Source organism: Equus quagga, chromosome 22 (assembly GCF_021613505.1).
Source record: "Equus quagga isolate Etosha38 chromosome 22, UCLA_HA_Equagga_1.0, whole genome shotgun sequence".
NCBI classification, from domain to species: Eukaryota; Metazoa; Chordata; class Mammalia; order Perissodactyla; family Equidae; genus Equus; species Equus quagga.
Genome location: NC_060288.1, coordinates 30,908,095 through 30,933,448, shown reverse-complemented (window position 1 = coordinate 30,933,448; position 25,354 = coordinate 30,908,095). Strand labels below are relative to the sequence as shown.

Here is a 25,354-nt window from a genome sequence, read left to right as displayed (position 1 = left end):
GACACATGATGCAAACTATGCAAACATAATAAAACACACAAAAATCCCCCCAAATTGACCTTGGTATAAAATTAGTAACGGTTCTGTTACAGACACGATGAACACAATTCATGGGCCAGGATACAATAAGGAGAAAGGAAGAATGAGGTTGTTAAGTCAGATTTTTCTGAGACAAGCTATTGAAAAGTTGAAAAAAACTCCCATCTCATCTTTAAAAAGAAGAACTTTCCAGAGCATCTATCAGGAATGTGCAATCCATGTATCTGAGATGTACAGAGTGGATTGTGAAAGATCGGATAGTTTAAGCCAGTGTCACAGCACCAGATGTGACCACAGAATGCAGGTGTTAGCAACCCATGCCACAGTGCAGTCCCTTCTTTAGTGAGTTTAGGCACTGTGGGCCATGTTCTGATAACAAGGCTGAAACATCAACTACATCATTGACGATACGAGGCATGCTCAATAAAAACAAAAAGCACTTGTAGAAGCCAGCTCCTTCAGTAAATAGAATGTCCATATGTACGCACAGCTAAAAGTGCTGGAGTTATTAAAAAAAAAAACTCAGCTGACATGTCAGGAATAATAAGGAACTTCCTTAAAATGGTAAAGATTATCTACAAAAACAAAGAAACGAAAACCTTCAGAAAACATACTTAATGGGAAAATGTTGAAAGCTTGCCCACTGAATCGAAAAACAAAAATGGACAGTCATGATCACCACTCTATTTAACATTATACTGATGATTTTAACCCATAGAATAAAGGAAGACGAAGAAATAAAAAATAGTATAGCAGTTAGAAAGGAAGAAACGAAACTGGTATTATTTACAAATAATAAGATTTTCTACCTAAACCACCCCACAGAACCTACAGAGTCTTATTAGAATTAATAGAAGAGTTTAACAAGGTTGCTGGTTATAAAATTAATATACAAAAATTAGTTGTATTTCTCTATGCATACAATGTACACGTGGAAAGTGGAAAAAATGAACAAGATATGCTATTTATGGTAGCATAAAACAATTCAGTACCTAGGAATAAATTCAGCAAAAATGTGTAAGAGCTCCTCAGGGGATAATAATAAGACATTACTGAAAGACATTAAACAAAACCTACATAAATGGGAAAATAAATCATGTTTATTCATGGGAAGGCCAAGTATTGCGAAGATGTGAATTCTCCCTCAAATAAATGATTGATATGTTAAATGAATTCCAACAAAAAACCCAAGAGGTGTTTTGTGAACCATAGAAGTTGCTTCTAAAATTGATAGATGGAATTTCAAATCACTGAGAATAGCCAACACTACTGAGAAAATGGAGCAGAGTGGGAGTGCTTCTCTATCAGGTATCAAGACATTCTAAAGCTGTAGGAATCAACGTAATGTAGTTTAGGTCTGGAGAAATGTAACCAATAAGAAACCCCATAAACAGACACTTGCATGAATAGACACATGATATTTGATGCACGAATAGATAGAAGGGACACTGCACTGACTGTAGATTATAGAATGTGTGACTGACATTCCACTAAATGGGGTGACTATAATTGACTATCCACCTAGAAAAAAATGGACTTAAAACCACTCAAAACCCTATTCCAAGTGAATAATTTGAAAGGAAAGCTTTAAGAAGAGAATACAGAAAAATACTTTCATTATCTTGAAGTACAGCAGGATTTTTTTTAAAAAAATCACACAAAAAGTAATAACATAAATGGGAAAGATTTACTAACTTGAGTGTTTTTAAATTAAAAGCTCTGTTCACCAAAAGAAAAACGATGAAAAGTAAAAGCCGAATCACAGAAGATATTTGTAAGCAGTTCTTTTAAGTTTTTTTCATTTTCTATCTAATTGTTAAAATATACAAATAACATCTAAAAATCAATGAAAAAAGGGCAGATGACCCAATAGAATAGATGGTAAAATATTTGGCAGGCACATTACAAAAGAGGATGTACAGATAGCCAATAAACATAGGAAGATGACATTATTAGGGAAATGAAAGTTAAACCATCAGATATGCCTACATGACCACCAGATTGGCAAAAATTAAGAAAACCAACAATATCAAATATTAGCCACAATGGCAAGCACCACAAATTCTCATACACTGCCGATTTCACTATAGGTACAACCACATTGGAAAACAGTGTGACACTATCTAAAAACTGAAGATATATAGGCTGCATAACCTGGCAATTCTACTCCCAGAGCTCTATAAACTTATTTGTACTAGATGTTTACAGCAGTATCATTCACAAATGCCCTAAATTGAGAATGAAATTTACGCTATTGAAAATGAATGAATTCCAGATACAAAGAAGGAAATCTTTTTTATTATGCTGTTCAGTGGGAAAAGTAAGTCATGAAAGACTATTTAGAGAGTGATTCAATGTATGTAAAATTTAAAAACAAGCTAAACCAAACCTTATCCATTTGGAATGTATTCACAGGAGAGAAAGTATAAAGGAAGGCAAGGAAATGATTAATGTAAAAGTTAGTCATCTTCTCTTTGGGGAGAGCCAGCGGATGTTGTGCTCAGGAAGGGGTGCCAGAAAGTCTTCTGGGTTCCGAGAACATTCTATTTCTTGTCTTGGATGATGGTTAAATCGGTTTCTGCTTTACTGTCTTTTATTAAATTCTATAAATGAGTTCTGTTCACTTTTTCCCGATGTGGTTTATTTTATGATTAAGAAAATACTAATTAACAAAAAGAGCCCAGCCAAAAAGATTTTAAAATAGAGGAGAAAATTAACAGAAAATATAACACCCCAATAAGAGAAGAAGAAGCCCTTGGCTCCTCTTACTCTGAGGTCCTTTATTCTAAGCTGCTGTATTTGGGGCTGCCTGCTCACCTCGACTGCCTAAGCATGCTGAATATCTGCTTTGTGACTGAGGGTGGTAAGACATTTTAGATAGTTTCCCATTTGTGCAGAGGAGTTACTGTTCACCTCTGTGGAACCAACAGAGCACCCAAGGTGACCTGGGACTTTCTCTGAGTACCGGAAGTGGGCACAGTGGGGAGGATGAGAAAATATGTGGATGGAACAGTACAACAGCCAAGAGCCAACAGTGTGCTTCAAGTAACCTTGGGTGATCCTTGAAGCGAGTAAGAGAAAATCTGTCTGAAAGACTGCAGGGACTGTTCTAAATAATTGTCATTATACGTTATTTGGTGACTCACGACAGTTGTTCTGAGCAGTTCAATTGAATACACTCTCTATGTTTTGGAATAGGGCAGGTAAGGTCATAGGGGTAATACGTTCACGAAAAGTAACTTGGTTCTCTGTGCTAAAAGCTTCTCTGGTATAAAAATGATTCACTAATAGTCAAAATAACATGAAAGATTCATAGCATTTCAGAGCTAAAAGTAGACTTAGATATCACCTACTTTAGTGATTTATAAATGGCTTCAAAGGGCTCTTGAGTTCAACAGAACTACCTTGGGGTGTACCAGCCAAGCACGGGGCTCTGTCTTCAGACAGTGCAGCCTCCACTCTACCACCTTTCCAGATTGAGCTTCTGGATCACCACACACACACAAGAAGGTCCACGGCTTAAAAAAAAGAAGATTCAAAATCTACTGATCTTGCTAACTCCTTCATTTTGCAGATAAAGAAACTGAAGTTGAGAGAGGGCGGTTGGTGCCCTCAAAGTCAACCAGAGGTTACCAGCAAAGCATGACTGGGACCGACACTGCCTGCTTCCTACCTGTGCTCCTTCCAAGGTACGATGTTGTGCCTAACGCCACAGGAAGACAAATCCGAACCAGCGAATAGAAAACAAGGAAGGCAAAAGCAGATCTAATAACCAAGAGCACCTACATCATAAGGTTTTTGTAAGGATTAAGTGAGTTTATGATTGTAGGTGCTTATAACAGTCACTGGCACGTAACTAAGAACTGGGTTAGTGTTTACCGTTCTCATAAATGACACTTTTCTCCTTTCGTTCTCTTTACACACTTTGTTCACACAAAGTTCTCTACCAACTGCCAGCTTGCAATGTAAACAGGTCCACAAATCCAAGCAGGACTGAAATCAGCAAGCTGTGCTCTCGGGTCTGAGGACAACAGCTGCAGGGAAGAAAATCTGATATGTACCATGGACAAGGACTTAATGGAAGAACAATTTTACACATAATCCTTCTCCTCCCCATAGTTCTAGCCACGGATAGCTTTATTACCATTAACCATGTGCTCATGGAAGGTTTAGGCCTTGGCAGCAGCTAGGGTGTTTTATGCTGATAGTTTTCAAGAAAATTGAAGAGAGAGGTCTGCTGACATCTGTTTCTGCCATGTTGAACACACTTGCAAAAGCAGATCTTGAAGCAGAAAGCGTAGAAGGTCAGGAGACTCAGATGTGGTGGCCTCAACTCCAACTATGCATTCCAAGGCGGCATGGCATACACTCTGGCAGACCAGCTCCGGTGTCCTGTGGGCAGCCTGTCCTTGTCCCACTGTCTCCAAGCAAGAGGCCTACCCCACAGTGTGGGGGCTGCTGCTCTCTCTTTTTCTTTCGTTTCCTCAGCTATAGAGAAGGGAGTTCCTGACACTGAAACACACCATTCCCCACGTGGTAATCCTCTAGCTGCCTGTGTGTGAAGAAGCCAGTTGCGTGTGTGGGCAGAAGCAAGATTTTTAAAAAATTATTTATTTGGATGATTCCTACCACCTTGCTAACTAAAACAGTTACTAAAGAATTTGGTGCACATGAAGAACATACAGAGTGGCTTGAAGGGTAAAGGACAAATGTCCAGAGGGATTGTTTCCAGCAGGTATTGATTCTCAGTTTTACATCAGCCAAAGCCCTTCTTGTAACACCTTCTAACGCTTGACAATTTTCTGATCTGCTTTGGAGAAGAAAAGAGAGCACCGTTCTGTCAACTACAGTTCTGATATCTGGTGTTTGCAGTGTTTTCTGCTTGCTCTACAACCTTTGAAGCACCATACTGAGACTTTGATTTTAAATGAACAAAGAAAAAACATTGAATAATATTCGAAGATTGGCTCAGAAAGTTTAAAATATCAAGAATAGAAATGCATTTGCTTAAAATGAGAAGTCAAAAGGTAAACAAGGAGCACGCCTCACCAAAAGGCGAGCAATCTGAGTTAATAGGAGATGAAGAAGATGCTTCAATACACTAACAGCCATTAACTGACTCCAGTTAAAAAGAAACATGTAAAGGGTTTGCTTTATTTGGGGAGGAGGGCTAAGGCCAATTCACGAGGTTAAAAGGAATCAGGGAAAAGACACAATAAGTCTGATTAAGAAGGAGGAGGAGAGGAGGGCATCAGTTATAGATTTAATTTCTGGACAGCATTGGTTTTCCGACGTCATTCTTTCTTTGAGAAATAACTCCCAGCATCTCCCCATTGACATTATCCAGTGTATATGGGGGCCACATCACCGGACGAGGTGTGATTAGAAGAGGCAAATCCCTGTTTTGAAAATGATCGTAAGATCCATGTATGTAAGCTTGAATCCCCTCGCTTTCTCTCTTCCTTTTTTCCTTCTTCCTTTATTCCGTCCTTCCTTGAATATTTATTAAGTACCTGCCATGTGCCAGGCAGTTTTCTAAGCTCTCAGGATGAAATGAGACCCTGTCTTTAGAAGGCTTACAGGCTGGCAATGCTCCAACTGGGTGGGATAGTCCATGTTGAATTTGCTTAGGATATCATGTGGATGGGGAGAGCACAGCACAGAAAGGGTAAGGCATTCTGTGTCTGGCTAGGATGGTTACAAAGACCTTGAAAGAAAGACTACAACCCAATACAGAGAGATCTCTGGAAAAAGAACGTTACTTGTTTCATAATATAAATCAAAGAGACAAATCCCGCGAATGGTCAGGATGAGTGATGTCAGAGGCAACATCAGAAAACCAGAGCTCAAGTTCTGACTTTCCTCTCATGCGATCAATCACTTTGAGCAAGTTCCCCTACATTTTTATCCTGTTTCCTTCTCTGTGAAAGAAGCACAATCCCGTCTACTGGGTAGAGGACAATTATGAGGATGAAAAGGGATAGTATGGATGGAAAGACTTTGTGAACGACAATACAAATATGACATACTATCATTAGAAAGTGTGAGGTAAGTCATGTCGAGTCAAAGCTAGAAATAGAAAATGTCAAAAGAGACTCACTAACCACACACATTGAGTCCAATTACCGGGAATTTGAGAAACAAGGGATGATTCATGTAATGTTGGACAGGATGTTTACTTTTCTTCCATTTCTCATCTTCTCCGCCTTCTACAATATTAACTACATAATATTTACTAGAAAAGCGACACATACATGTACCTCAATTTAAGAAAAGGTAGCATAAGAAAAATTTGCATTTATAAAATGAATAGATTGTTTATTTCCAGAGGGACTCTTTCAAGCAACAAGTTTACATGGTAAGATAAAAATTCAGTAATTTACTAATAGCTGTTTTATACACAACTTATAAAGCACAACTGTGCACATATTCCAGTATATATATATATATATATATATATTTGATCGGTATTTTACAAAATTTTAAACATAGCTTTAAAAGCACCTAGGATTTAGCTATTTTTAAAAATAGCATTTCTGCTAGGATATTACAATTCTGATACTACAACTTGGAACTGGATTTCTATCATCTCATAAAACAAATGGCTAGTGTTGTATCAGCAGCATTATTCCTTCAGAGTCTATTGAAGACTAGGCTAGAATGAGCTACCTTCTGAAAATCTGGGGGGCCATCATGTATTGCGGTTTTACTCAGAAATACTACTCTCTGGTTTATCACCATAAAATTTCCATTTTGAGGAAGTTCTTTGTCCACCATCATATTCCTGCCAAGCTTTCAGTAGTAAAACCTTGTTTCTGACTTGAGGTTGAGCTTCACACTTGTCAGGTAAACTGTAGGGGGGAAGGTGGCCCCTCAGACCTGCAACACAGCCCTAATATTCCTATTGCCTGCATCACTTTGTCTGCCAATTGTAATATATACATATATACGATGGTCTCATACTGAAGAGAGAAGACAAAATCATGATTTGTGATTTATTATTTTTTGAGTGGAGGCTGAGCCACCTTCGGAAAACCCTTGGAGTGGCCTGATAAAGCAGCAAGTGCTCCTGAAACCTCTTGCAGGGATATTTTGCAAACCTGCATGTAGGGCTCCAGGCAATTTAAAATATTGATAGAGTTTGAGGTTATTCAATGATTCTATGAAATAATTCTGCGTCCTTATTTCCAGATATAATCTGTTTATTTTTTAAAAAGGCTTATTTTCTCCTTCCTCATAAGAAAAAAAAGGTTTGGTAAGATATGTCCAGTGAAAAACTCATGTTTTGCTGGCTTCCGGGAGAGACCAGCTGGCAGCAAGGAGCAGAGAAAATAAAGGAAAATAAAGGAGAAAAGCCAAATCCGTGAACTAGCTGACTCAGGACAGAAGGATGGTTTGGCAGAGGAAATTAATATCCAGTGCTTTAGTATGTTGGAGGTTAAGCAGCTTCAACTCTTTCTATGGCAACTACTATAAAACAATAACCGGAAATGTGCTGTCACACAGCATTGTCACACGCCATTACACATCTATCATAATGCCCTTCCAGAAAACCCAGGTTTTCCTACGTTATATCCACAACCAGGTCTTCGACCAGGTTTGCCCAGAAAAACAATAAGCCCAAAGATTTTCTGTCAAGAGGAGTTTCTTTGACAAAGATCCTACAAGAAATTTCTGCAAGTAATTTTAGAACTCCCAGCTCTGAAGCAGGCTCTCCACCACAGCATCCTGTCTAGGTCCAGCCACACAAACCGGGCCCTCTGCATTGCTTTGCTCCCATCCTGTGTGATGGCTCAGAATGTCTTGCTTTTTTCCCCATCAGAGAAGCTATCTGAATGACAAGAATATCTTGAGTCTTAAAGACACAAAATGCACTGCTTATTTTTCTTAGAGTTTAGAGAAATTTTGTATTTTACTTTTTAAACAGTTAGAATTCTGTATGGAGGGGCCAGCCCAGTGGCATAGTAGCTAAGTTCATGGGTTCCACTTTGGGGGCCCTGGGGTTCATGGGTTTGGATCCTGGGTGTGGACCTACACACTGCTCATCAAGCCATGCTGTGGTGGCATCCCACACACAACATAGAAGAAGATTGGCACAGTTGTTAGTTCAGTGACAATCCTCCTCAAGGAAAAAAAAAATTCTGTATAGAAAGGGCCAGGAGACAAATTACATGGATGGCACAGAGACCTCATGGGCTGGAGGGTCCATTTTGCCATTGTCCTTTGTTCACATGCTGTGAAAGAGCAGTAGTGGGAGAGGCAACTAATTGAGATGAGAGCTCAGGAGCCAATGGGATCTGGGTTGAAATTCTACTTCTTCCAGTTACTAACTGGAAAGGTTGACAACTTACTTAACTTTCAGAGCTTCAGTTTGTTATTTTTTAATTAACATATAAATAAAACCAACCACTTAAGTTCTGAAACCATCTACCTAAAGAGCTAACAGGAAGCTGGGGCGGAACACGTGCTGAGCATACATGTCCTAGTATTACCACATGCTTACAGCAACTGTTTGGCAACACAATTTATTATAATTTCACCATCTTTTCTTATTGATGCTTCTCTGTGTTAGTAAACTGTGGACGGTTTTGTGCCGTTTTTAAAAATTTTTAAAGTACAATATAAAGAGCCAACATTTATGGAGTCTTAACTATATGCCAGACACTGTGGTAATAAATTATATCTCATAAAAAATTTACAGTAACCCTCTGAAATCAGAATCATTATCTCCATTTTACTGATGAAGAAACTGAAGGCTGCAGAATTTAAACCACTTTCCTATGGTCACACAGCTAGAAACTGCTGGAGCCGTGATAGAACAATTTATGTGTGGCTAAATCACTGTGTTACCTGCAATGTGACTTTAAACTCCATTTCCCTCTAATTGAAGGTCTTTTATTCATTCCACAAATATTTGCTGAGCTTCTTCAATCTCGAAGGCATTGTTTTTCCTATTATACCATTGGCAGTTATTTCAAGGACCAAGTGTCTCTTTGCTCAGTAAATTGTAATTTCCTTCTCCAGAATAACAACATTTTTTTTTATTGAGGAAGATTAGCCCTGAGCTAACTACTGCCAGTCCTCCTCTTTTTGCTGAGGAAGACTGGCCCTTAGCTAACATCCATGCCCATCTTCCTCTACTTTATATGTGGGATGCCTACCACAGCATGGTGTGCCAAGTGGTGCCATGTCCGCATCCGGGATCCATACTGGGGCTGCTGAGAAGCGGAATGTGCGAACTTAACCGCTGCACAACCTGGCCGGCCCGAGAATAACATTTTTTTCCCCACAGTTCTGTTACAATTCAGTATCCAAGTTATTTGGCAAGAATCATGTTCCCCTCATGAACCTTAGGTTAACTACAAACTTCTTTTTTCCTTCTTCTAGCTAAAGTTAAACACTTTTCATAAATTCTTTTTAGAATTAAGCTTTAAATGATTATAAAAATCTCAAATATCAAATCTAATTGTTTCATAAAAGTTTTTGTTCCAAAAATATTATCAATACTTCCAGTGGACCCTAAATCATGAGCTTACTTTAACAGATTCCCCTTTCTTTCACATTCTTGGAAACTCACATATCTAAGCAAAAAGATAAGCAAGCACTGTTTTAGGATTTAAAATTCACTATACAGGAAATAGTCTTTCCAACCCAAACCATTCTGTTTGGTTGATTTCTTTGAATAATGATAAGTAGCCATAAAATTCAGCTCCTATCCTAGATTTTACTAAGTTCATCATAACTACAGGGAGTGGAGAGAGAAAGAGAAATGCTCAAATTTTCATTTAGCTGCTTTTCTTCTGGTTCTTGGAGAGTCCCTGTGAAGGAGTCTTCATTCTTTCCCAGACTCCGTAGATCTGTGATTGTGTCTCTTTGAACTCTAAAGGAATCAGCCCCTTTTCCTTTTCCTAATTCTCCATTCTGGATTGTGACTCAGGAGGGAAATAAGACACAAAGCTTCCAACTTCAGAAATTCCCTTGGTGCATCACTTCATTCTAAAAATTACTTACTACTTTCATTTGATGGATGACGGGAATCCTCATTTCTCTAGTGAATGAGGTAGAGTTTGGAAAACAGAAGTGGCTCATAAATCTCAGTGGCTAATCAAAGATGCGTTTGGTTGTTTCTGAGGAGTTCATCACTCACAGAGTTATTACTCACACGATGCTTATTTAATTGCCATTGTAGTGTGTCGAGACCTCTTTAGAAGAAGAATCGCTCCCTCTAGCACTTTGGCAGCAGCCTACCTGACTCAGTCAACTAACAAGAAACTTCACAGCATTATGATGGCAGACCACAGATTTTCAAGGATGGGCCTTCACGTCAATTGTATCATTGTCAGTTTTCATTTAAATCAAGCTGCACACTTGACGACTGAGAGGAGCCAGTGTTTCTATTTAAGAACGTGAATGGCATTTCGGTATTAAATTTCAGTTTGTTTGTACTCCGCTCATAGTTTAAGACTATAAGCCTTCTGGAAAGAGTGTATGTATTTCTGAATGTTTCTATTTTGCTCAGTAGGTAATGGTGACATGGAAATTTTAGCTGCCCTGATGGGGAGAGGATGCCTTCTCGCCATTGCACAGTTATGTGCATTCCTGACAGGCCCAAAATGTTTATACTGTTGTTCTAATCCCTAGGAAAGAATGTTGAAAGGATATTCAGTATTGACTCATTTTATGCTGTGGTTACGTTCTATCAGCATGCAGGTAACTTACATAATATTTTAAATAAACTAGGGCAGTTTAGTTTTAAACATGATTTTATCTTTTTCTTTAAAGAAAAATTCCTCTTAAAGTCAACTTCCGAAGACTCATGAAAATAGAGCTGTTCTTTTTAGAAAGGGGAAGGAGGCCCACGGAGCCTGTCCCCTCACGCCACCCTCGCCTCTCAGTTCTTGAGGCTCTTCTAGGAAACTCCTACGTCTACTTGGAGGACATATTTTTAAAATCCTGTCCCACAGTAACAGATGGAGAATTAGATTGAGAAAGAAGATCATTCTGATATACATTCTCCCTCAACCTAAATTTCACAGAGTGGACTTGTTTAATCACAGGCCCCCGGAAGTGCTAACAATTCAACAATTTATGAGACTCCTTAAGCCTCTCCTTCCCTGACCTGATATTCTTTGGGCATTTCCGGTCTAAAAAGCCAATGGTCTGCTTTGTAGCGTTGCTGAGAGAAGGCTGGAAAGAATGAATGATTTGTTCTTTATGCAGCTGGTAAAGAATAAACGCCAAAAGTTCTATACAGCCCGTAAGCAAACTCTTTCTTTAAAACTGTTTTGGAGGAAAAGGTGTTCCAAATACTCCACCTGCTTTCAATGACATGGCTGTCTGTCACTGCAGTTAAACTTTCCTCTCTCCTCCTCAGGTTAGGAAATGAGCTTAATGAGCTAACATTGTTGCAGGAATCCTGGGCCCTGCCTTGGAGCCACTCTGAGGACGTGCATGCTGACGCGATGTTGAGGTGTATTCCATCTTTGCTGAGAGGTAGTTCATGAAATACACATAATGACATAGTAACTATGACACCCAGGACTTTGTAAAATATGTATTCCCATCACTAGCTAATGACTCTTTTTCGTAGGCCGAATCCAGTAAAGGCACTAGAAGGTGCTTAGTAGAACTTTTTACTTTTGGATGTATAATTCGAGAAGATGTATATTTATTTTTCCCATTGGCACCAACCACTCAGCTATGTATCCTTACCTAATATTTATACTTCAACCTGTGCTCCAGATGAGCCAGGCTTGTTTAGTTTCACATCCTAAACTTTCTCATTTTCTTCATAGTCAGCTTGCTTTCATGTCTACATGGACACAACCAGGTATCGTCTGCCTTTGAAGTTTTACCTTAAATTCCGTCTTCTCTAAGAAGTGTCTGATACTCTCAAGAGATTTCCTTAGAGAACGTTCATTGCAGAACATAGCTGTTTTCAATTTAGCACCTTATGAATTTCTACTTGCTTGCTGTTCAATTGTCTTACATGGGCCAGGTTTTACTCCAGACACCCAAGTCTCCTTTCACTCAAAAAGTCAGTCATATACCTTATGTGGTAAATATACAAATATGTATATATATGTCCACCCACATATATATGCGTATAAATGTATTCATCAATGTACATGTAGGACATACTATTGTACCAGAAACAGAGTAGGTATCTAATTATTTGGATTAAATTGAATTGAATTAAATTAAAAACTGTACCTGTTATGTCAATTAATAAGAAAAATAGCTTATTTTAATAATTTACTATCTCCTAAAATATAGTACATTGGAAAGCTCAAGGTCGAGACCTAGTTTTCATACTTTCACTGTTCTTACTATGTAAAACTATAGAGTTGACTATAACAATGTTACCTCACAATATACACAAAATTCATTTTGAAGTTTTTCACCAAAATACCTGCCATTTTTCAAAAAGCTTAGTAAATAAGCAATGAGCATACTTGTTCTTTCCTAAAAATAAATTCTTTTAACAATGAAACTCTGAGTCTTCAGGTAAAGATTTCGGCTGGAGATAGACGAGCTGGAAATAATAGTAATAATAATAATCGGTTGAGAGGTGAAAAAGTGAACAGGGAGTGAAAATGGGGAATTGGGAAGCTCTAGAGCATTATGAATAAGGATGCGTGCATGATGACGGGAGAGACGATGGATGTTAGTGCAGCTTTTATTTCACTGGCATATCCCAAGCAGAACTGTTCTTCTCTCTAGACCCTCTCCTGTGTGCTCTTCTAGCACCTTCTTTAACCTTGTAAAATAGCACTTACTATGCTTTTAAATTCCTTGGTTACCTGTCTGTCTCTCCCAATAGACCATGCACACCTTTAGGAAAGACACCATGGTTTGTTTGTATGTTTTATCCTTAATGCCACAGTGCCTTTGACATAGAAGATATACAAGTAACCACTATAGTAATAAATTAGCATATAAGTGAATGACTGAAGAAAGAAGAGAGGAACAAAAAGCTATGAGAAGAATATTCTTGGGAAAACTGATCCCTCCTAAGCTGTCATCAGCTACACCAAGTTCTTTAATTCCAAAAATTCATGCATTTCTCCAAATATAGAGGAAGCAGAAAGATATTAATATGTTAAAATATAACAAAGTCTTTTGTAAACTTGGAAACTTTGTTCCCAGATTCCATTTCTAATTCACACCATTATAATGGTCTCTTCCAAGAAAGTGCTCTGGCATTTCCAAAAAATAATGAAGCTTGAACAAAATTAAAATCTCAAAAAAATTTTTTGTAACACTATTGATTATAATGTCATGTCTTTTGTCACCGAAGAGGAGTTCTATTGATTCAAGTTATTCTTCTGTAGAGTTCCATCTAAGTATAGAAAATGTGTCCAAAGATTCTCACATCTTCAAGGTATTTTTAGACCTTTCTATAATGAACACCATGAAAGAAGTCATCCTACAGATTCGCCTCTTGAAATTTTTCACTGCTGAGATTCAGAGAAATGTTCCTAACATAACTAACCCTATACACAGTCAGCACAGCAGCACCAAAAATCACATGAAACAAGTTGCTCCTCGGAAATAAGTATAATGAACATTACTGCTGCTGCCATTGCTGGCATCTGCTGTAAAGTTAAATTTCTGAAGTTGTTTTTAAACCTGGGATGGACTTTACTGACAGAGAAAAATCATATTACAAGATATAAAATTCTTCTTTTTTTTTTGGCTGAGGAAGATTTGCCCTGAGCTAACATCTGTTGCCAATCGTCCTCTTTTTTTGTATGTGAGCTGCTGCCACAGCCTGGTCACTGGTAGACAAGTGGTGTCTGCCCGTGCCCAGGAACCGAACCTGGGCCGCTGAAGCCGAGCACAGTGAAATTAACCACTAAGCCACCAAGGCTGGCCCGAAAATTCTTATCCTTATAGAAAATTGCTTTTCCCATCCAGGGTTACACTACTCTCCAAAATGACAAGTACTTTTGCCATTTGACTTGGGGTGGCATGTTTACACTGAAGCCTATTTCAGAGTTGTTAACAATAGACTTGTGGAAAAAAAACAAAAAAGCATGCTTAATGGCAACCCTAAAACCAAATCTATGAAATCACAAGCACAAATACTCTAACAGATGATTCTGCATACATTCTACGTTCTCTGTGAAGTTTCAAACATGAAAGGAGTGTCTGAAGAGGTTGAGTGTCACAGGATTGTTTTTCAAGCAGCCTCACGGAGAGACATTATCTTGATGAATTTTCCACAGTCTACAATTTAGTCCACGGCCTTGCAGGTGCAGAAACTTGATCTATCAGCAAAGCTGGGGCAAATTCACATCTCAGAGGTAGACTTACAACTCAAAGACCACAAAACACTAAAGACTGACATCAAGATCAAATATATTAATTTACAACGAGAACCATAAATGTCAGATGGACCAAAACACTCCTGGGGGCAAGCCAGCACATTCTCTTTCTGGGGACAGATCTAGACGGAGAGCCAAATCATGCTCAGGAGGTTACTTGGTGATGAAAAAGTGGAGCAAAGGGAACACATTAAATCACTCAAATGCAAGATCAGACTTCAGATTCTAGTTCAACTGCTTCCTGATTTCCCCTGATATTTCACACTAGAGGGAGGTGCCCACCAGACTCGCCAACAGCTGTGTCCACATCTCTAGGGTGGCATTGACTGGGAACTGTGGACTCATCTGCGTGGCTAATGCATCCTCTTCCAACATATTTTTCCTTTAGACATGTTAATATCTAGTTCTGGGAGACAATCAGTTACCCTAAGATAACATCGCTTCTCTGCCAATGCTATTTAAAGGTATCATCAGATTCACCCTTCTTTTCTTCCTTTTTTTTTTCTTTTTTTACGTATTTCTTGTTGTCCTTCTTTCTTTTCAATAGACACCACCACCACCAAACAAGTCTAGGTCCTCATCTCCTATGGCAGGGGCCTAACTCAGCTACCTACTTCAAACTTGTCCCATTGCCCAACTCCAGAGATCACTACTATGTAAATCTGCCTGAAATCAGGGTTTTATACTTTTCCCATTTTCCCACCTTCACTCAAAAACTGTCAGTGACTCCTACTGCCTTCAAAGTTAAGTTCTAATTGCTTAGCCTGCCACTCAAATTCTTTCATATCTGTGCTCAATTTGTTATCATTTTTATACCGTGTGAAACTTCTACTCCAGCTAATCCTACTACCTCTTAATATTCTCTGTGCACCCCTAAATCCATGCCTCTGCTCATTCCTGGGGTCAACTCAAGATCTGCTTCCTCAGTAAAGACATCTCTAAAAGTCCAAATCTGAAATCGACCTTTCCATTCTTTAGACTTATTTGGTATTTAGTATAGCTGGAAAGTAATTATTCTAGGTAGATATACTATCTCCTTAATTAGAATAAACTACTTAGAGGTGTTATATCCTAGTTCTTCAGTGCCTTGACATCAGGTGTATAGAACTGGCCCTGTGCACATGACTAAATGAATGATCTTTCTTCAGAGCCTATGATAGAGCTTGAAACGTATTACCCTTCACAGAAGAGAGCTGCTGCCTCTTGAAGCTTGCTTGGATGTTAGTAGTTCATGGCTTTTTCTAGGCCCTTGGAGTGGTTTCATCAAATCAGTGCTCTCCCTTACATCCTCATTTGCTTTCTGCAGTCTTTGATATTACAGCTGAAAACATCTTTCAACTCCTATTAATCTCACTGTTAGTCTCAAAGTATAGTGCTGGCTTAGACTAGACCTCTGATACACAGAGGTTGTAATCAGGACATTTAACAGCAAGAAGGATACGGGAGCTAGTTATATATAAAAGCATAACAAATAAATCCCTTCAATTTGATGGTGGAGTGGATAAAAGTCTTTGGTACAAAAGATGAGAAGGCAAATTTGTAAGGTTTATTGGAATAGCAAAGGGATCAAGAAGGAAATGATCTTGAGTTATTTTAGCTATCATTTAGCTTTCAGCATTCTTGTTGTGGACTAAAACAAGAATGTGGTCTTGTGGTCTCCAGCCTGCCTGGAAAGTGCTTTAAAAAAGACCACCCTCTATTGGTCTCATACAATGAGCTGATTTGCAATGGTATCTAAGAAGACACGGTTTCTTTTATTTCATAACAAAGCACCACCGCCCATGGGGAGGACATCCAGGATGTTGTCAACAGGGTCTTCTGTGATTATGAAAGACATGAAAATACACACATCATCTCCTATTTCATAGAATTTGGCAACTCTACATCAGAAATGTTGGGGAACAGTCTGGCTAAGTCTTGAAAGGAGGAATGAGAAACCTAATTCAAAGTGGAATGAAGGTGATAATCTTCCTTAGGAAGGAGGAAATTGCTAGATTAAACAAAGATAATTAAGCCTAAGTTAATTCTAAAAATATAAACAAAATAAAAATAGTTTAATTGTAGTAAATAAAAAAAAAGCTATATTAAAATGGAGAAAGTAATAATTTCCTCAGTAAGGAAGAATTAATTCTTAGCGATAGGAGATCAAGAAAGAATTTGTAAGGTACCACATTGTCCTCCTAATATTAAAATAAAATTTGAGACTAATTATGCTTACACTGAATAAAACATATATTCTATTGTTTAATATATAGATTAATGTAAGATATTGGAAAGGAGAATTTTGTTAGATTTAACATTAAAAAAAATAAATAAATTTTTTTTAAACTTTATGTTCCCAGGAAAAGGATTTTCTATTAGTGAGTGTTGATTTCTTTCTTTCTTTGCTGGGATGGAATCCTAGAGTTTTAACTGATCTTAACATAGACTCATAAAAGTGGACGGGAACATGGAAGCCATTTCATACATTCCCGTGACTTCCCAGCATAAGCTCACTGAGATCAGGCTAAAGAGGGACGATGGTTTCTTGTTATCTGTAAATACGTATAAAAAGGAGCTTCCATAGCTTCTTAAAAACCTTGGTCAATCTACAAAAACAATGTGGATTTTTAGCCAATATTTCACATTTTTACCTATGGCAATTCTCATAATACATAGGCAAGATTTGACTCTGAAGTAATGAGCTTATAGGATGCCCATGAGAGCATATTTTACCATCTTATGATCATATAATCTATTTAGTCTTATATCTAGAAATATGGTTTTTGTGTTAAAATCTAGTTTTTTATGTTTGTTTGTTTGTTTTCTAACAAAATATTCCATTTACCAACACAGTGTATGCCACATTGAAACAGTACACCTGTTCGGAAGCAGAGCTGGTGGGGGAAGATTTAAGACTGCCCATGTCCTCTAGACTTCATCTGCCTTCTGAGAATCTCATCCTGGCCTTTAGATTTTCCTCACTTTGAACAAGAACATAAATTCCTCACTTTCTGTGAGAACTATCTTCCTGAGGAAAAATGTGCTCATTATCTACCTCACACATCAAAACAGATTTTCTAACCTTCACTCAACTTCCCATGTACCTACAGAGTAACCTAGATTTTAAAATGAATTATTCCACAAATCAAAAAATGTAGGAAAGCAGATTTTAAGAAGGCAAGCTTTCTATTCTAAGGGCTTTTTTTTTAAAATTACATTCTCTAATTATTTGACAGTATATTTTGATTCTGAAAATTTAAGTTACTTTAGAGGTACTTGGGCCTTCAAATGTTCATATTGCCTCCTGATTTTCAAACCAGAAATTAATCAAAAGACAATAAGAAATTAAAATATCACCTTGAAGCTCACTATGAGAATTGTTTCTATTGTACAGAATATCTATCCAATAAAGTGTAAATGGTTTTAAAACCTTTAAAGTCTATGGCTACAATTATCGTTTCTCACTTGGTCTCATACTTTAATTTCTCCTAAGAAACGTGGATGGATGTACCTGGTTGCACACATTTGTTAAATTTGTTAATTCATGTTCCTATCCTCTTATAATCAATTTTTTGCAAATTGAGCAAAGCAACAACAATTTCACCAGGAAAACACATGCCATAAATCTTAATATTTGACACATTGTGCTTTATTTTATAATCAAGTGGTTAATCTTGGTAAAACAAAAGCTGTGAAAAACAAAATTTTCAAATCTTCTCCGCTAACAATTATTTTACATATAACTAAAGATTTGATTTAAAAATCATAAAAATTCAAGTACATGTTAAAGGACAATTGAAGTGTGATCAGTAATTGAAACCTCTAAAACTATGGCTTACAAAATTAAATATTTAAAGTTTTAAATTATTTATTGATAGAAATATATATTTAATAGTAGTTTCCATTAATCTATTTTGCAATGATACCTTGATTTTACTAACCCAGACATTTACACAGCAAACTAATTTTCTTTTTTATGAAGCTACGAAGTGAGTTAACAAATATTTTCCATACAGAGAAGTTTACAAAATAACCACTTTGAAGCAGTCCATAAAGAAAACATGGCATATTTTCTTGGACTGTGGATCAAACGGTAGTTAAACTCAACTGGAAACAAGAGAGCATGACGGTAAACATACCTTGTCCTTGGGTTACTCCATAAAATTCAGCTGCTATCCTGGCCGCTTCCTTGCGGTTGCCTTTCACAATGTAGAAGTGACTGAGGATGGCAAGGCTGATTTTCACAAAAAGCTTAAAACAGAAAAGTGAAAGTATCGTAAAGTAGACATTGGATAACTGTTGAGCAAATGGCCGGCTTTCTTCTAACACCGACATTGCTGCACTACAATCTGCAGCGGCCACTGGTTAGATCCAAGTCTTAAATGTGCCTGGCTCCGGTCCGGGATGCTCCTGAACAGCTGGTCCTGAGGAAAGAAAATATCAGCTGGTAATGATGCCTCCAGCTCAAAATATTTATACTGTCCATAAAAGTTCTTTGCAAACTCCTATTGGTCTGACAATATTCCATGGAAGCAACTGCAACACGTGCCCCATTGCAAGACTCCTGACTTTCCATTCTCCGTCTAAAATGACACCCCACCTCTCTGCTCTGAATTTCAAAATCTAGGTATTGAAATTTGTATACCGATTATTTCCTGTTTTGGTATCTAATGATCATAAACACTTTGAGGATTTTGTGTATGGGGTTCCTGTTGTTATTGTAAATGATATTCATAATAGCAAGGTAAAATTAAGTTCATCAATGGAAGCCTTTTAAATGGTCCTAATTGTAGACCATGAACTAACTCATCAAATAGTCCATGGCATGATGATCTTAAGAACTACTCATCAAAGTAGCCAATTCTGTTGCTTTCACTGCTGTCAGAAAAAATTTTTTTTTATAAGTGGATAGACTGGAAAACCATAGAATAATAACTTTAGACTCTTCATTCATCCAGTGAACACTTTTTAAGCATCTACAATGTGTCACACGTTTTGCTGGATGCTGGGGAGACAAAGAAGAATGTAAGGTCTCTGCCATAGGATCTCATAGTCTAGAGGAGGAAACAGACGAGACATCAGATAAATACAAGTGAACACAGAGTATTCTGGGAGCACAAGGAAGGGCCTAATCCTGATAGGGAAGAGTCAGAAAATGTTTTCTGGAGAAGGCGGCATATCCAGAGAATTATCAAGTCAACATAAGTGTTTCATCTAGACCATCCAACACCAAGTGAGACAATATGCTTTTTAGGGCTAGAATCTTTGTTAACCTAAATCTGGTTTAATTTCTGAACGAAATGCAACTGTCCATAAGGACATCCTTAGGCAAACTAAATTTTTAAAAGAGAAATAGAATAAATTATTAACAACAGCAATGTAGAGTGGCAATATTTTGGCACATAAGCCAAAAATAATACGCCAAATGGTAAAGTGGCATATTAAACAGGGAGCTTATTTATACACTTATATGAACAGATTTGGGGCCTATTAATTCTTATATTGCTTCCCAATTCTTCTGAGAAGCTCCAAAATAACAAATAACAACAAAGACATAAGAAAATAGAAGTCACTGTTCTTGGAATAAAAGAGTATATCAACGATTGGTCATATTGGTAAGCGTTGTGTGCTTGTCTGCTTTGCTGTATGCGTTTTACGTTTATCTTTTCTGATTGGACTGATTTGCACGACATAGTTCTAAGACAAAGGAGACAATGCTGTAAAATAAAGTAGGCTTCTTCTTTCTCCAATGACTGAGTGCCTCCCAGAAAAAAAACTAGGTCAATATATTAGAAAGAAAATACTGAGCTCTTTATGAAAATGGCCATTGGTCTGGTCCTCAGAGGCACAGAATACACTGATTGGCCATGAATTGGACCTAGCATGCCATTTCACATGTGCTTTGGGAATTGATAAAAATGAACTTCAAAGTATTGAAGACACAGTAACTGAATGTTCCTCTCTTTCACTAGTGGTGAGAGTGGGTCAGTTAAGTGATTACATAGTGATCACCCTGCAGTTAGTCTTCCCTCTGGCACGGGGATGCGTGACTACACACTGGAGAAGCATGCCCCGTGGACAGCTGGACCATCACAATGCTCTGAGTCACTGCACTGACTTCCACTTTGGTGCTGTAGAATCAGAAATAAAACCCGCCTAAGTCACATCTAAATGTCTGTCTAAGGTTTCACTCCTTCCTCTTTACCGGTAAATGTTATTATAAATAATCATCTCCACATCAGCTAATCAGGGACCTGGATTCTTCGGGGTTGAGGAAGACTTTTATTTCAATAAGGCTGCTCTAATTGGGGCATTAGGTTTAAATCGCTATAGTTTTACTAGCAGAAAAATACTACTATGCAGTATTTAGGATTTTATGTCAAGATGTCAGGTTTTATTTTAATGAGTTCCTTGATTCCCATCTCTATTTTCTGTGTTGGTGTATACACTCCTTCATCAACTTTTACCACCTCTAATTCTACTAATCACTAAATAAAAATTAAGGCTACATAAAATAACTCACAGTAAGCAAACTCATCATGTATTTTTCACATTACAGACTCTTCCAAATAACACCATGAATCACTTTATTAACATTTAAAAGACAAATGAAAAGTATTCTGCACCTATTTTCCTGGCATTAGCATTTTCTTAAAATAAATAAATAAATAAAAGATTGATTAAGAACTTAAATGATTTATTGGGTAAATATTTTTATAAGTTACCATGTTGAGAGGATGTGGTAGAAAGATTTGGTTGATTAGCCAGTATATCCCAACCATCTTAACCTTGTTAGTTTCAGTGAATCAATCCATCTATCCATCCATCCATCAAACCAAAATTGAGCACAACAATTGTGTCATTAGAATGGATGATGTGAGAGAAGTTAAAAACACAAGAAGAAATCATTTACTGAGAGTCCACTATATGCCACATGTCTTAGATATATCTCCTCATTTACTATCTTATTCTATCTTAGAAGGGTGAGTATTATTGTTATTTACATTTTAAAGATGAAGAAAATCAGGTTCAGAGAGCTTTAGTGACGTATAAAAGTTTATTGTGAGCAATAGTTCTGACTCTAAAATAGATGCTCAAGTTACCACTCACATCTTCTATTTTTATGCAGTTACGATCTGAATGAACAAAGACAATTTATGCATCCAGAGATGGAGACAGAGTGACACAGATTCACACACACGCCCAGTGAAGAGATCAGTATAAGACTGTATTTAATCAGCTACCTAAATTAGTAGGGCAGGCTATATATGCTCTGATGATTAAATGAAATGAAATCTTATGTGCGCTCAACAAATGGGAATAAAGGAAAAGAGGAATGTTTCATGACTCAGTGAATACTTCTGGATTCTTCAAAGCTAAGAGTGGGTGAGTGGCCCCTATATAAACAACAGAGAGGAAGCAGACAGAGAGGGCAAAGAATCAAGTAGTTGAAAGTTAGTACATTAAAAACTTTGAGGGCCGGCCCGGTGGCGCAGTGGTTAAAGTTCGCACATTCTGCTTCTCAGTGGCCCAGGGTTCCCCGGTTTGGATCCCGGGTGCGGACATGGCACTTCTTGGCACGTCATGCTGTGGTAGGCGTCCCACGTATAAAGTAGAGTAAGATGGGCATGATGTTAGCTCAGGGCCAGGATTCCTCAGCAAAAAAGAGGAGGACGGGCAATAGTTAGCTCAGGGCTAATTTTCTTCTTCTTCAAAAAAACTGAAACAAAAAACTTTGAGTGTTCAAAACAGTCAAATGACTAAGATCAAAAAGAATGGGGATAAAGAGGACATTAGGTCTGGCCAGAAGGTGTTCACTGGTGACCTTCAAGTCACTGTTGTTATTTTTTTTTTTGAGGAAGATTAGCCCTGAGCTAACATCTGCTACCAATCCTCCTCTTTTTGCTGAGGAAGGCTGGCCTTGAGCTAACATTATGCCCGTCTTCCTCTGCTTTATACGTGGGACGCCTACCACAGCATGGCATGCCAAGTGGTGCCACGTCCACACCCAGGATCCAGACCGGCGAACCCTGGCAGCCAAAGCGGAACATGTGAACCTAACTGTTGTGCCACTGGGCTGGCCCCTCAAGTTATTATTTTAATAAGATAATGGAGTAGGAATCAGGACATCAGTGTGAAAGGATGATCCTTAAAGCAATTTCCAAAGAAACAAGGCTCCTTGGCTTCCCCCCACTGCCACCTCTCTAGGTGCTGTCTCTGTTCCTCTCCGTCACACAGATGTTGGAGGAGAGTCCTCTATCAGGCCACCTCCTGGGGCTCCCACCCTTTCTCTTCCAGGTCTCCTGCTCACCCTCCTTCAGCATCCCAGGGTCCTACATGAATTCCCATTTTTAAATTATGTTTCAGGGACTTCATTTCATGTCGTTCAGATATTGAACAGAATAATAACTTTCAAATGTGGCCAGATTCGTCTTTAAATTCTCATGGAAGAGAGAATCTCATTTCCAGAGATGATAGGGCTAAACTGTTTTGACTTAGCTACAGTATTGACCCAAGTTATTAGACCGAAAACGTCAATGGGACATGACAAAAGTTGCCTGTTTGTAGTGTTTTCCAGTTGATAAATTTTAGCACAAATTTTTTTTTTTTAAAGATTTTATTTTTTTTCCTTTTCCTCCCCAAAGCCCCCCGGTACATAGTTGTATTATATTCTTCGTTGTGGGTCCTTCTAGTTGTGGCATGTGGGACGCTGCCTCAGCGTGGTTTGATGAGCAGTGCCATGTCCACGCCCAGGATTCAAACCAACAAAACCCTGGGCCGCCCGCAGCGGAGCGCACAAACTTAACCACTCGGCCACGGGGCCAGCCCCTAGCACAAATATTTTTAAGTAGAGGAAATATAGTGACTCCAGTGCAATGACTCTTTTTTCTTTTTTAAAAAAGAAATGTGCTGCTTTATTCTCTGATAGAAATCAAAAGGCCCTAATTGACTTTTTTATTCCTAATATTCCAAAAAATAAAAGTGCAGGCTTACATTCCAACAGCAAGGTTGCTCATGTTCAGTACAGTGGCAGGCATCTTCCCAACCCTGGAGCCGGGCTTTTGAGGAGTATTTATGAAAGCCAACTGAGCAAAGGCATTTGCTCATAAACCTGAAGGTCAGTGGTAGCTGATAAAACGAAAGGAAAAAGATTATGCAAGTTGTTATTGGCAGGATAATAGCTCACTGTTGGGATTACAACACCATTGAAAAGATAACCCCCATTTTTTAATTCTGTGAAATCTCATGAGAAAAAAATAAAGGCAAATGAAGCTCTTAGATGTTTAGAATGCACTGGAGCCGTACATGTTTAGAATACAGAGGAATTTGAAATAAAAACAGAAATGTTTACACTTTAAGTTCAAATCCTCAAAGGGAATTAATAACTGAATTTAGCCTTCTCTCCATTCAGTAGATCCTGTAGGCTCTGTTTAACTGGAATGGAAATAGACACTTCACAAAGGTGAACCAAAGCATGTTGTCTCAACACCTAATATAGACTTAGCCATTGTGATGCAATGTTTCTGTCATAAATAATTCATGTATTCACAGCAGCACTATAGGTACTGATGGCTCAGGTTCCTATGAGATGTCTTTAACTATTGATGAAGGATGAACTCTCATAGAGATTATAACCATCGCTATAATTGTTGTTTATATTGTCAGCTGGGGTAAGTCTGGGTGAGACGATTCTATTCTGTTTGACTGTACTACGTGAGAGTCAATTCTTGTTTTTGGCCTCTAGCTGTGCTTCCAGTAGAATGGAAAAAAAGAGTAACTTCTGCTAGTGTTATGATAATCCATAAGAAAAATAAAATATCATCCACAAAGTTGTCATTAACTTATATTTCATCTAGGTTCACTGGCAAAAGTCGCAGACTTTTTCCAAAACTCAGAACAGCCTCTATGCTAAAAATTGAGTCACATTAAACATCACATGTTGTGGTCAGCCCTAACTAGAGGCTGCCTTAGGTTAAACAGCTTCTAGTCATATATGTGCGGTCCAGGAAAACTTGGCTGAAAGCTGGTAGCTCCACATATTTTGAGAGTTTGAAAAATAAAAGACCTGAATAAAAATAAAGCTGCTCTCCACTGGAATTCTAGTGGTTCCTGGTTTAAGAAACTAAGGTTCTGGAACTGCACAGCCTTACCTGAAGATGTGATAATGACCATGATAATAAGAATGGCAACAGCAAAATATATTTTGTTATATATTACTCTTACCCTACAGCAGCCTGTGAATTAAAGCTGCACAAGCAGAGGAAAGAAGACAGTGGAAGCTGTACGGCCATCTGAAAGCCTGGGCATTTCCTCTGAGGAGCAGCTAGCAGCTGGCATGCATGTCCCAGGATAAACTGGGTAAGGCAGCAGAAAGTGCTAGGGCGAGGCCTTCAGAAGCCCCAGTTTAGAAGCCCCAGTTGCTAGTTATGAGCTGGAGGAACTTGGGCAAGTCCCTTAACCCTCCAGGCCTGTTCTCCTTCCTACAAAACACGATAGTTGTTCCATCACAGACTTGTAAGGCTGTATAATTGCACCTGCATTTTGCTTAATTTCCTTTTAAAGGCAACCCCTCAATTTGTGAGCCCCTGATTTTATCGCCCTTTCTAAAATAAACAAGCTCACCCTCCAGTAATAACTCAAACTCCAACTTACCACCACTAAATAACTCCCACCTACTCCTCTGCTTTGCAAGGGAAGATGTGGCTGCTGGTTTGGCACATACTTCTTGGGCGCGTACTGTGCGCCAGGCCCTGCTGGGCACTGGGCTGGGGGCAGCACTGATCAAGGCAGATAAGGCCCTGGCTCTCACGGTGTTAAACTCAGCATCAGGTGACTCCGTCTGTACTTGGAACAAATAAAATACGCATCTTTAACAACAGATTTTCCCTCAATTATGCAATTTGTTTTGCTCTTTTCTTTGTCTAAAGCCCAGAATGTAAAATCAACAAAAAGTCAAGAGAAGCATTCACTTGACTGTCAACCTCAGCGTCAGTTCAGCATTT

General features: G+C 38.3%; 1 protein-coding gene across 1 annotated transcript in view; it reads right to left on the bottom strand.

The window, feature by feature from the left end:
• ASB5 (ankyrin repeat and SOCS box containing 5) overlaps nucleotides 1-25,153 on the bottom strand; it is a 55,458-nt gene extending 30,305 nt beyond the window's left edge. The window contains exons 1-3 of the mRNA XM_046648826.1: nucleotides 25,005-25,153; nucleotides 23,346-23,480; nucleotides 18,491-18,775 (exon numbers count right to left, since the gene is read on the bottom strand). Coding sequence (XP_046504782.1) covers nucleotides 18,491-18,686 — 196 coding nt within the window. The 5' untranslated portion in view covers nucleotides 18,687-18,775; nucleotides 23,346-23,480; nucleotides 25,005-25,153. The remainder of the gene's footprint in view (nucleotides 1-18,490; nucleotides 18,776-23,345; nucleotides 23,481-25,004) is intronic.
• Between the last annotated feature and the right edge of the window lie 201 nt (nucleotides 25,154-25,354).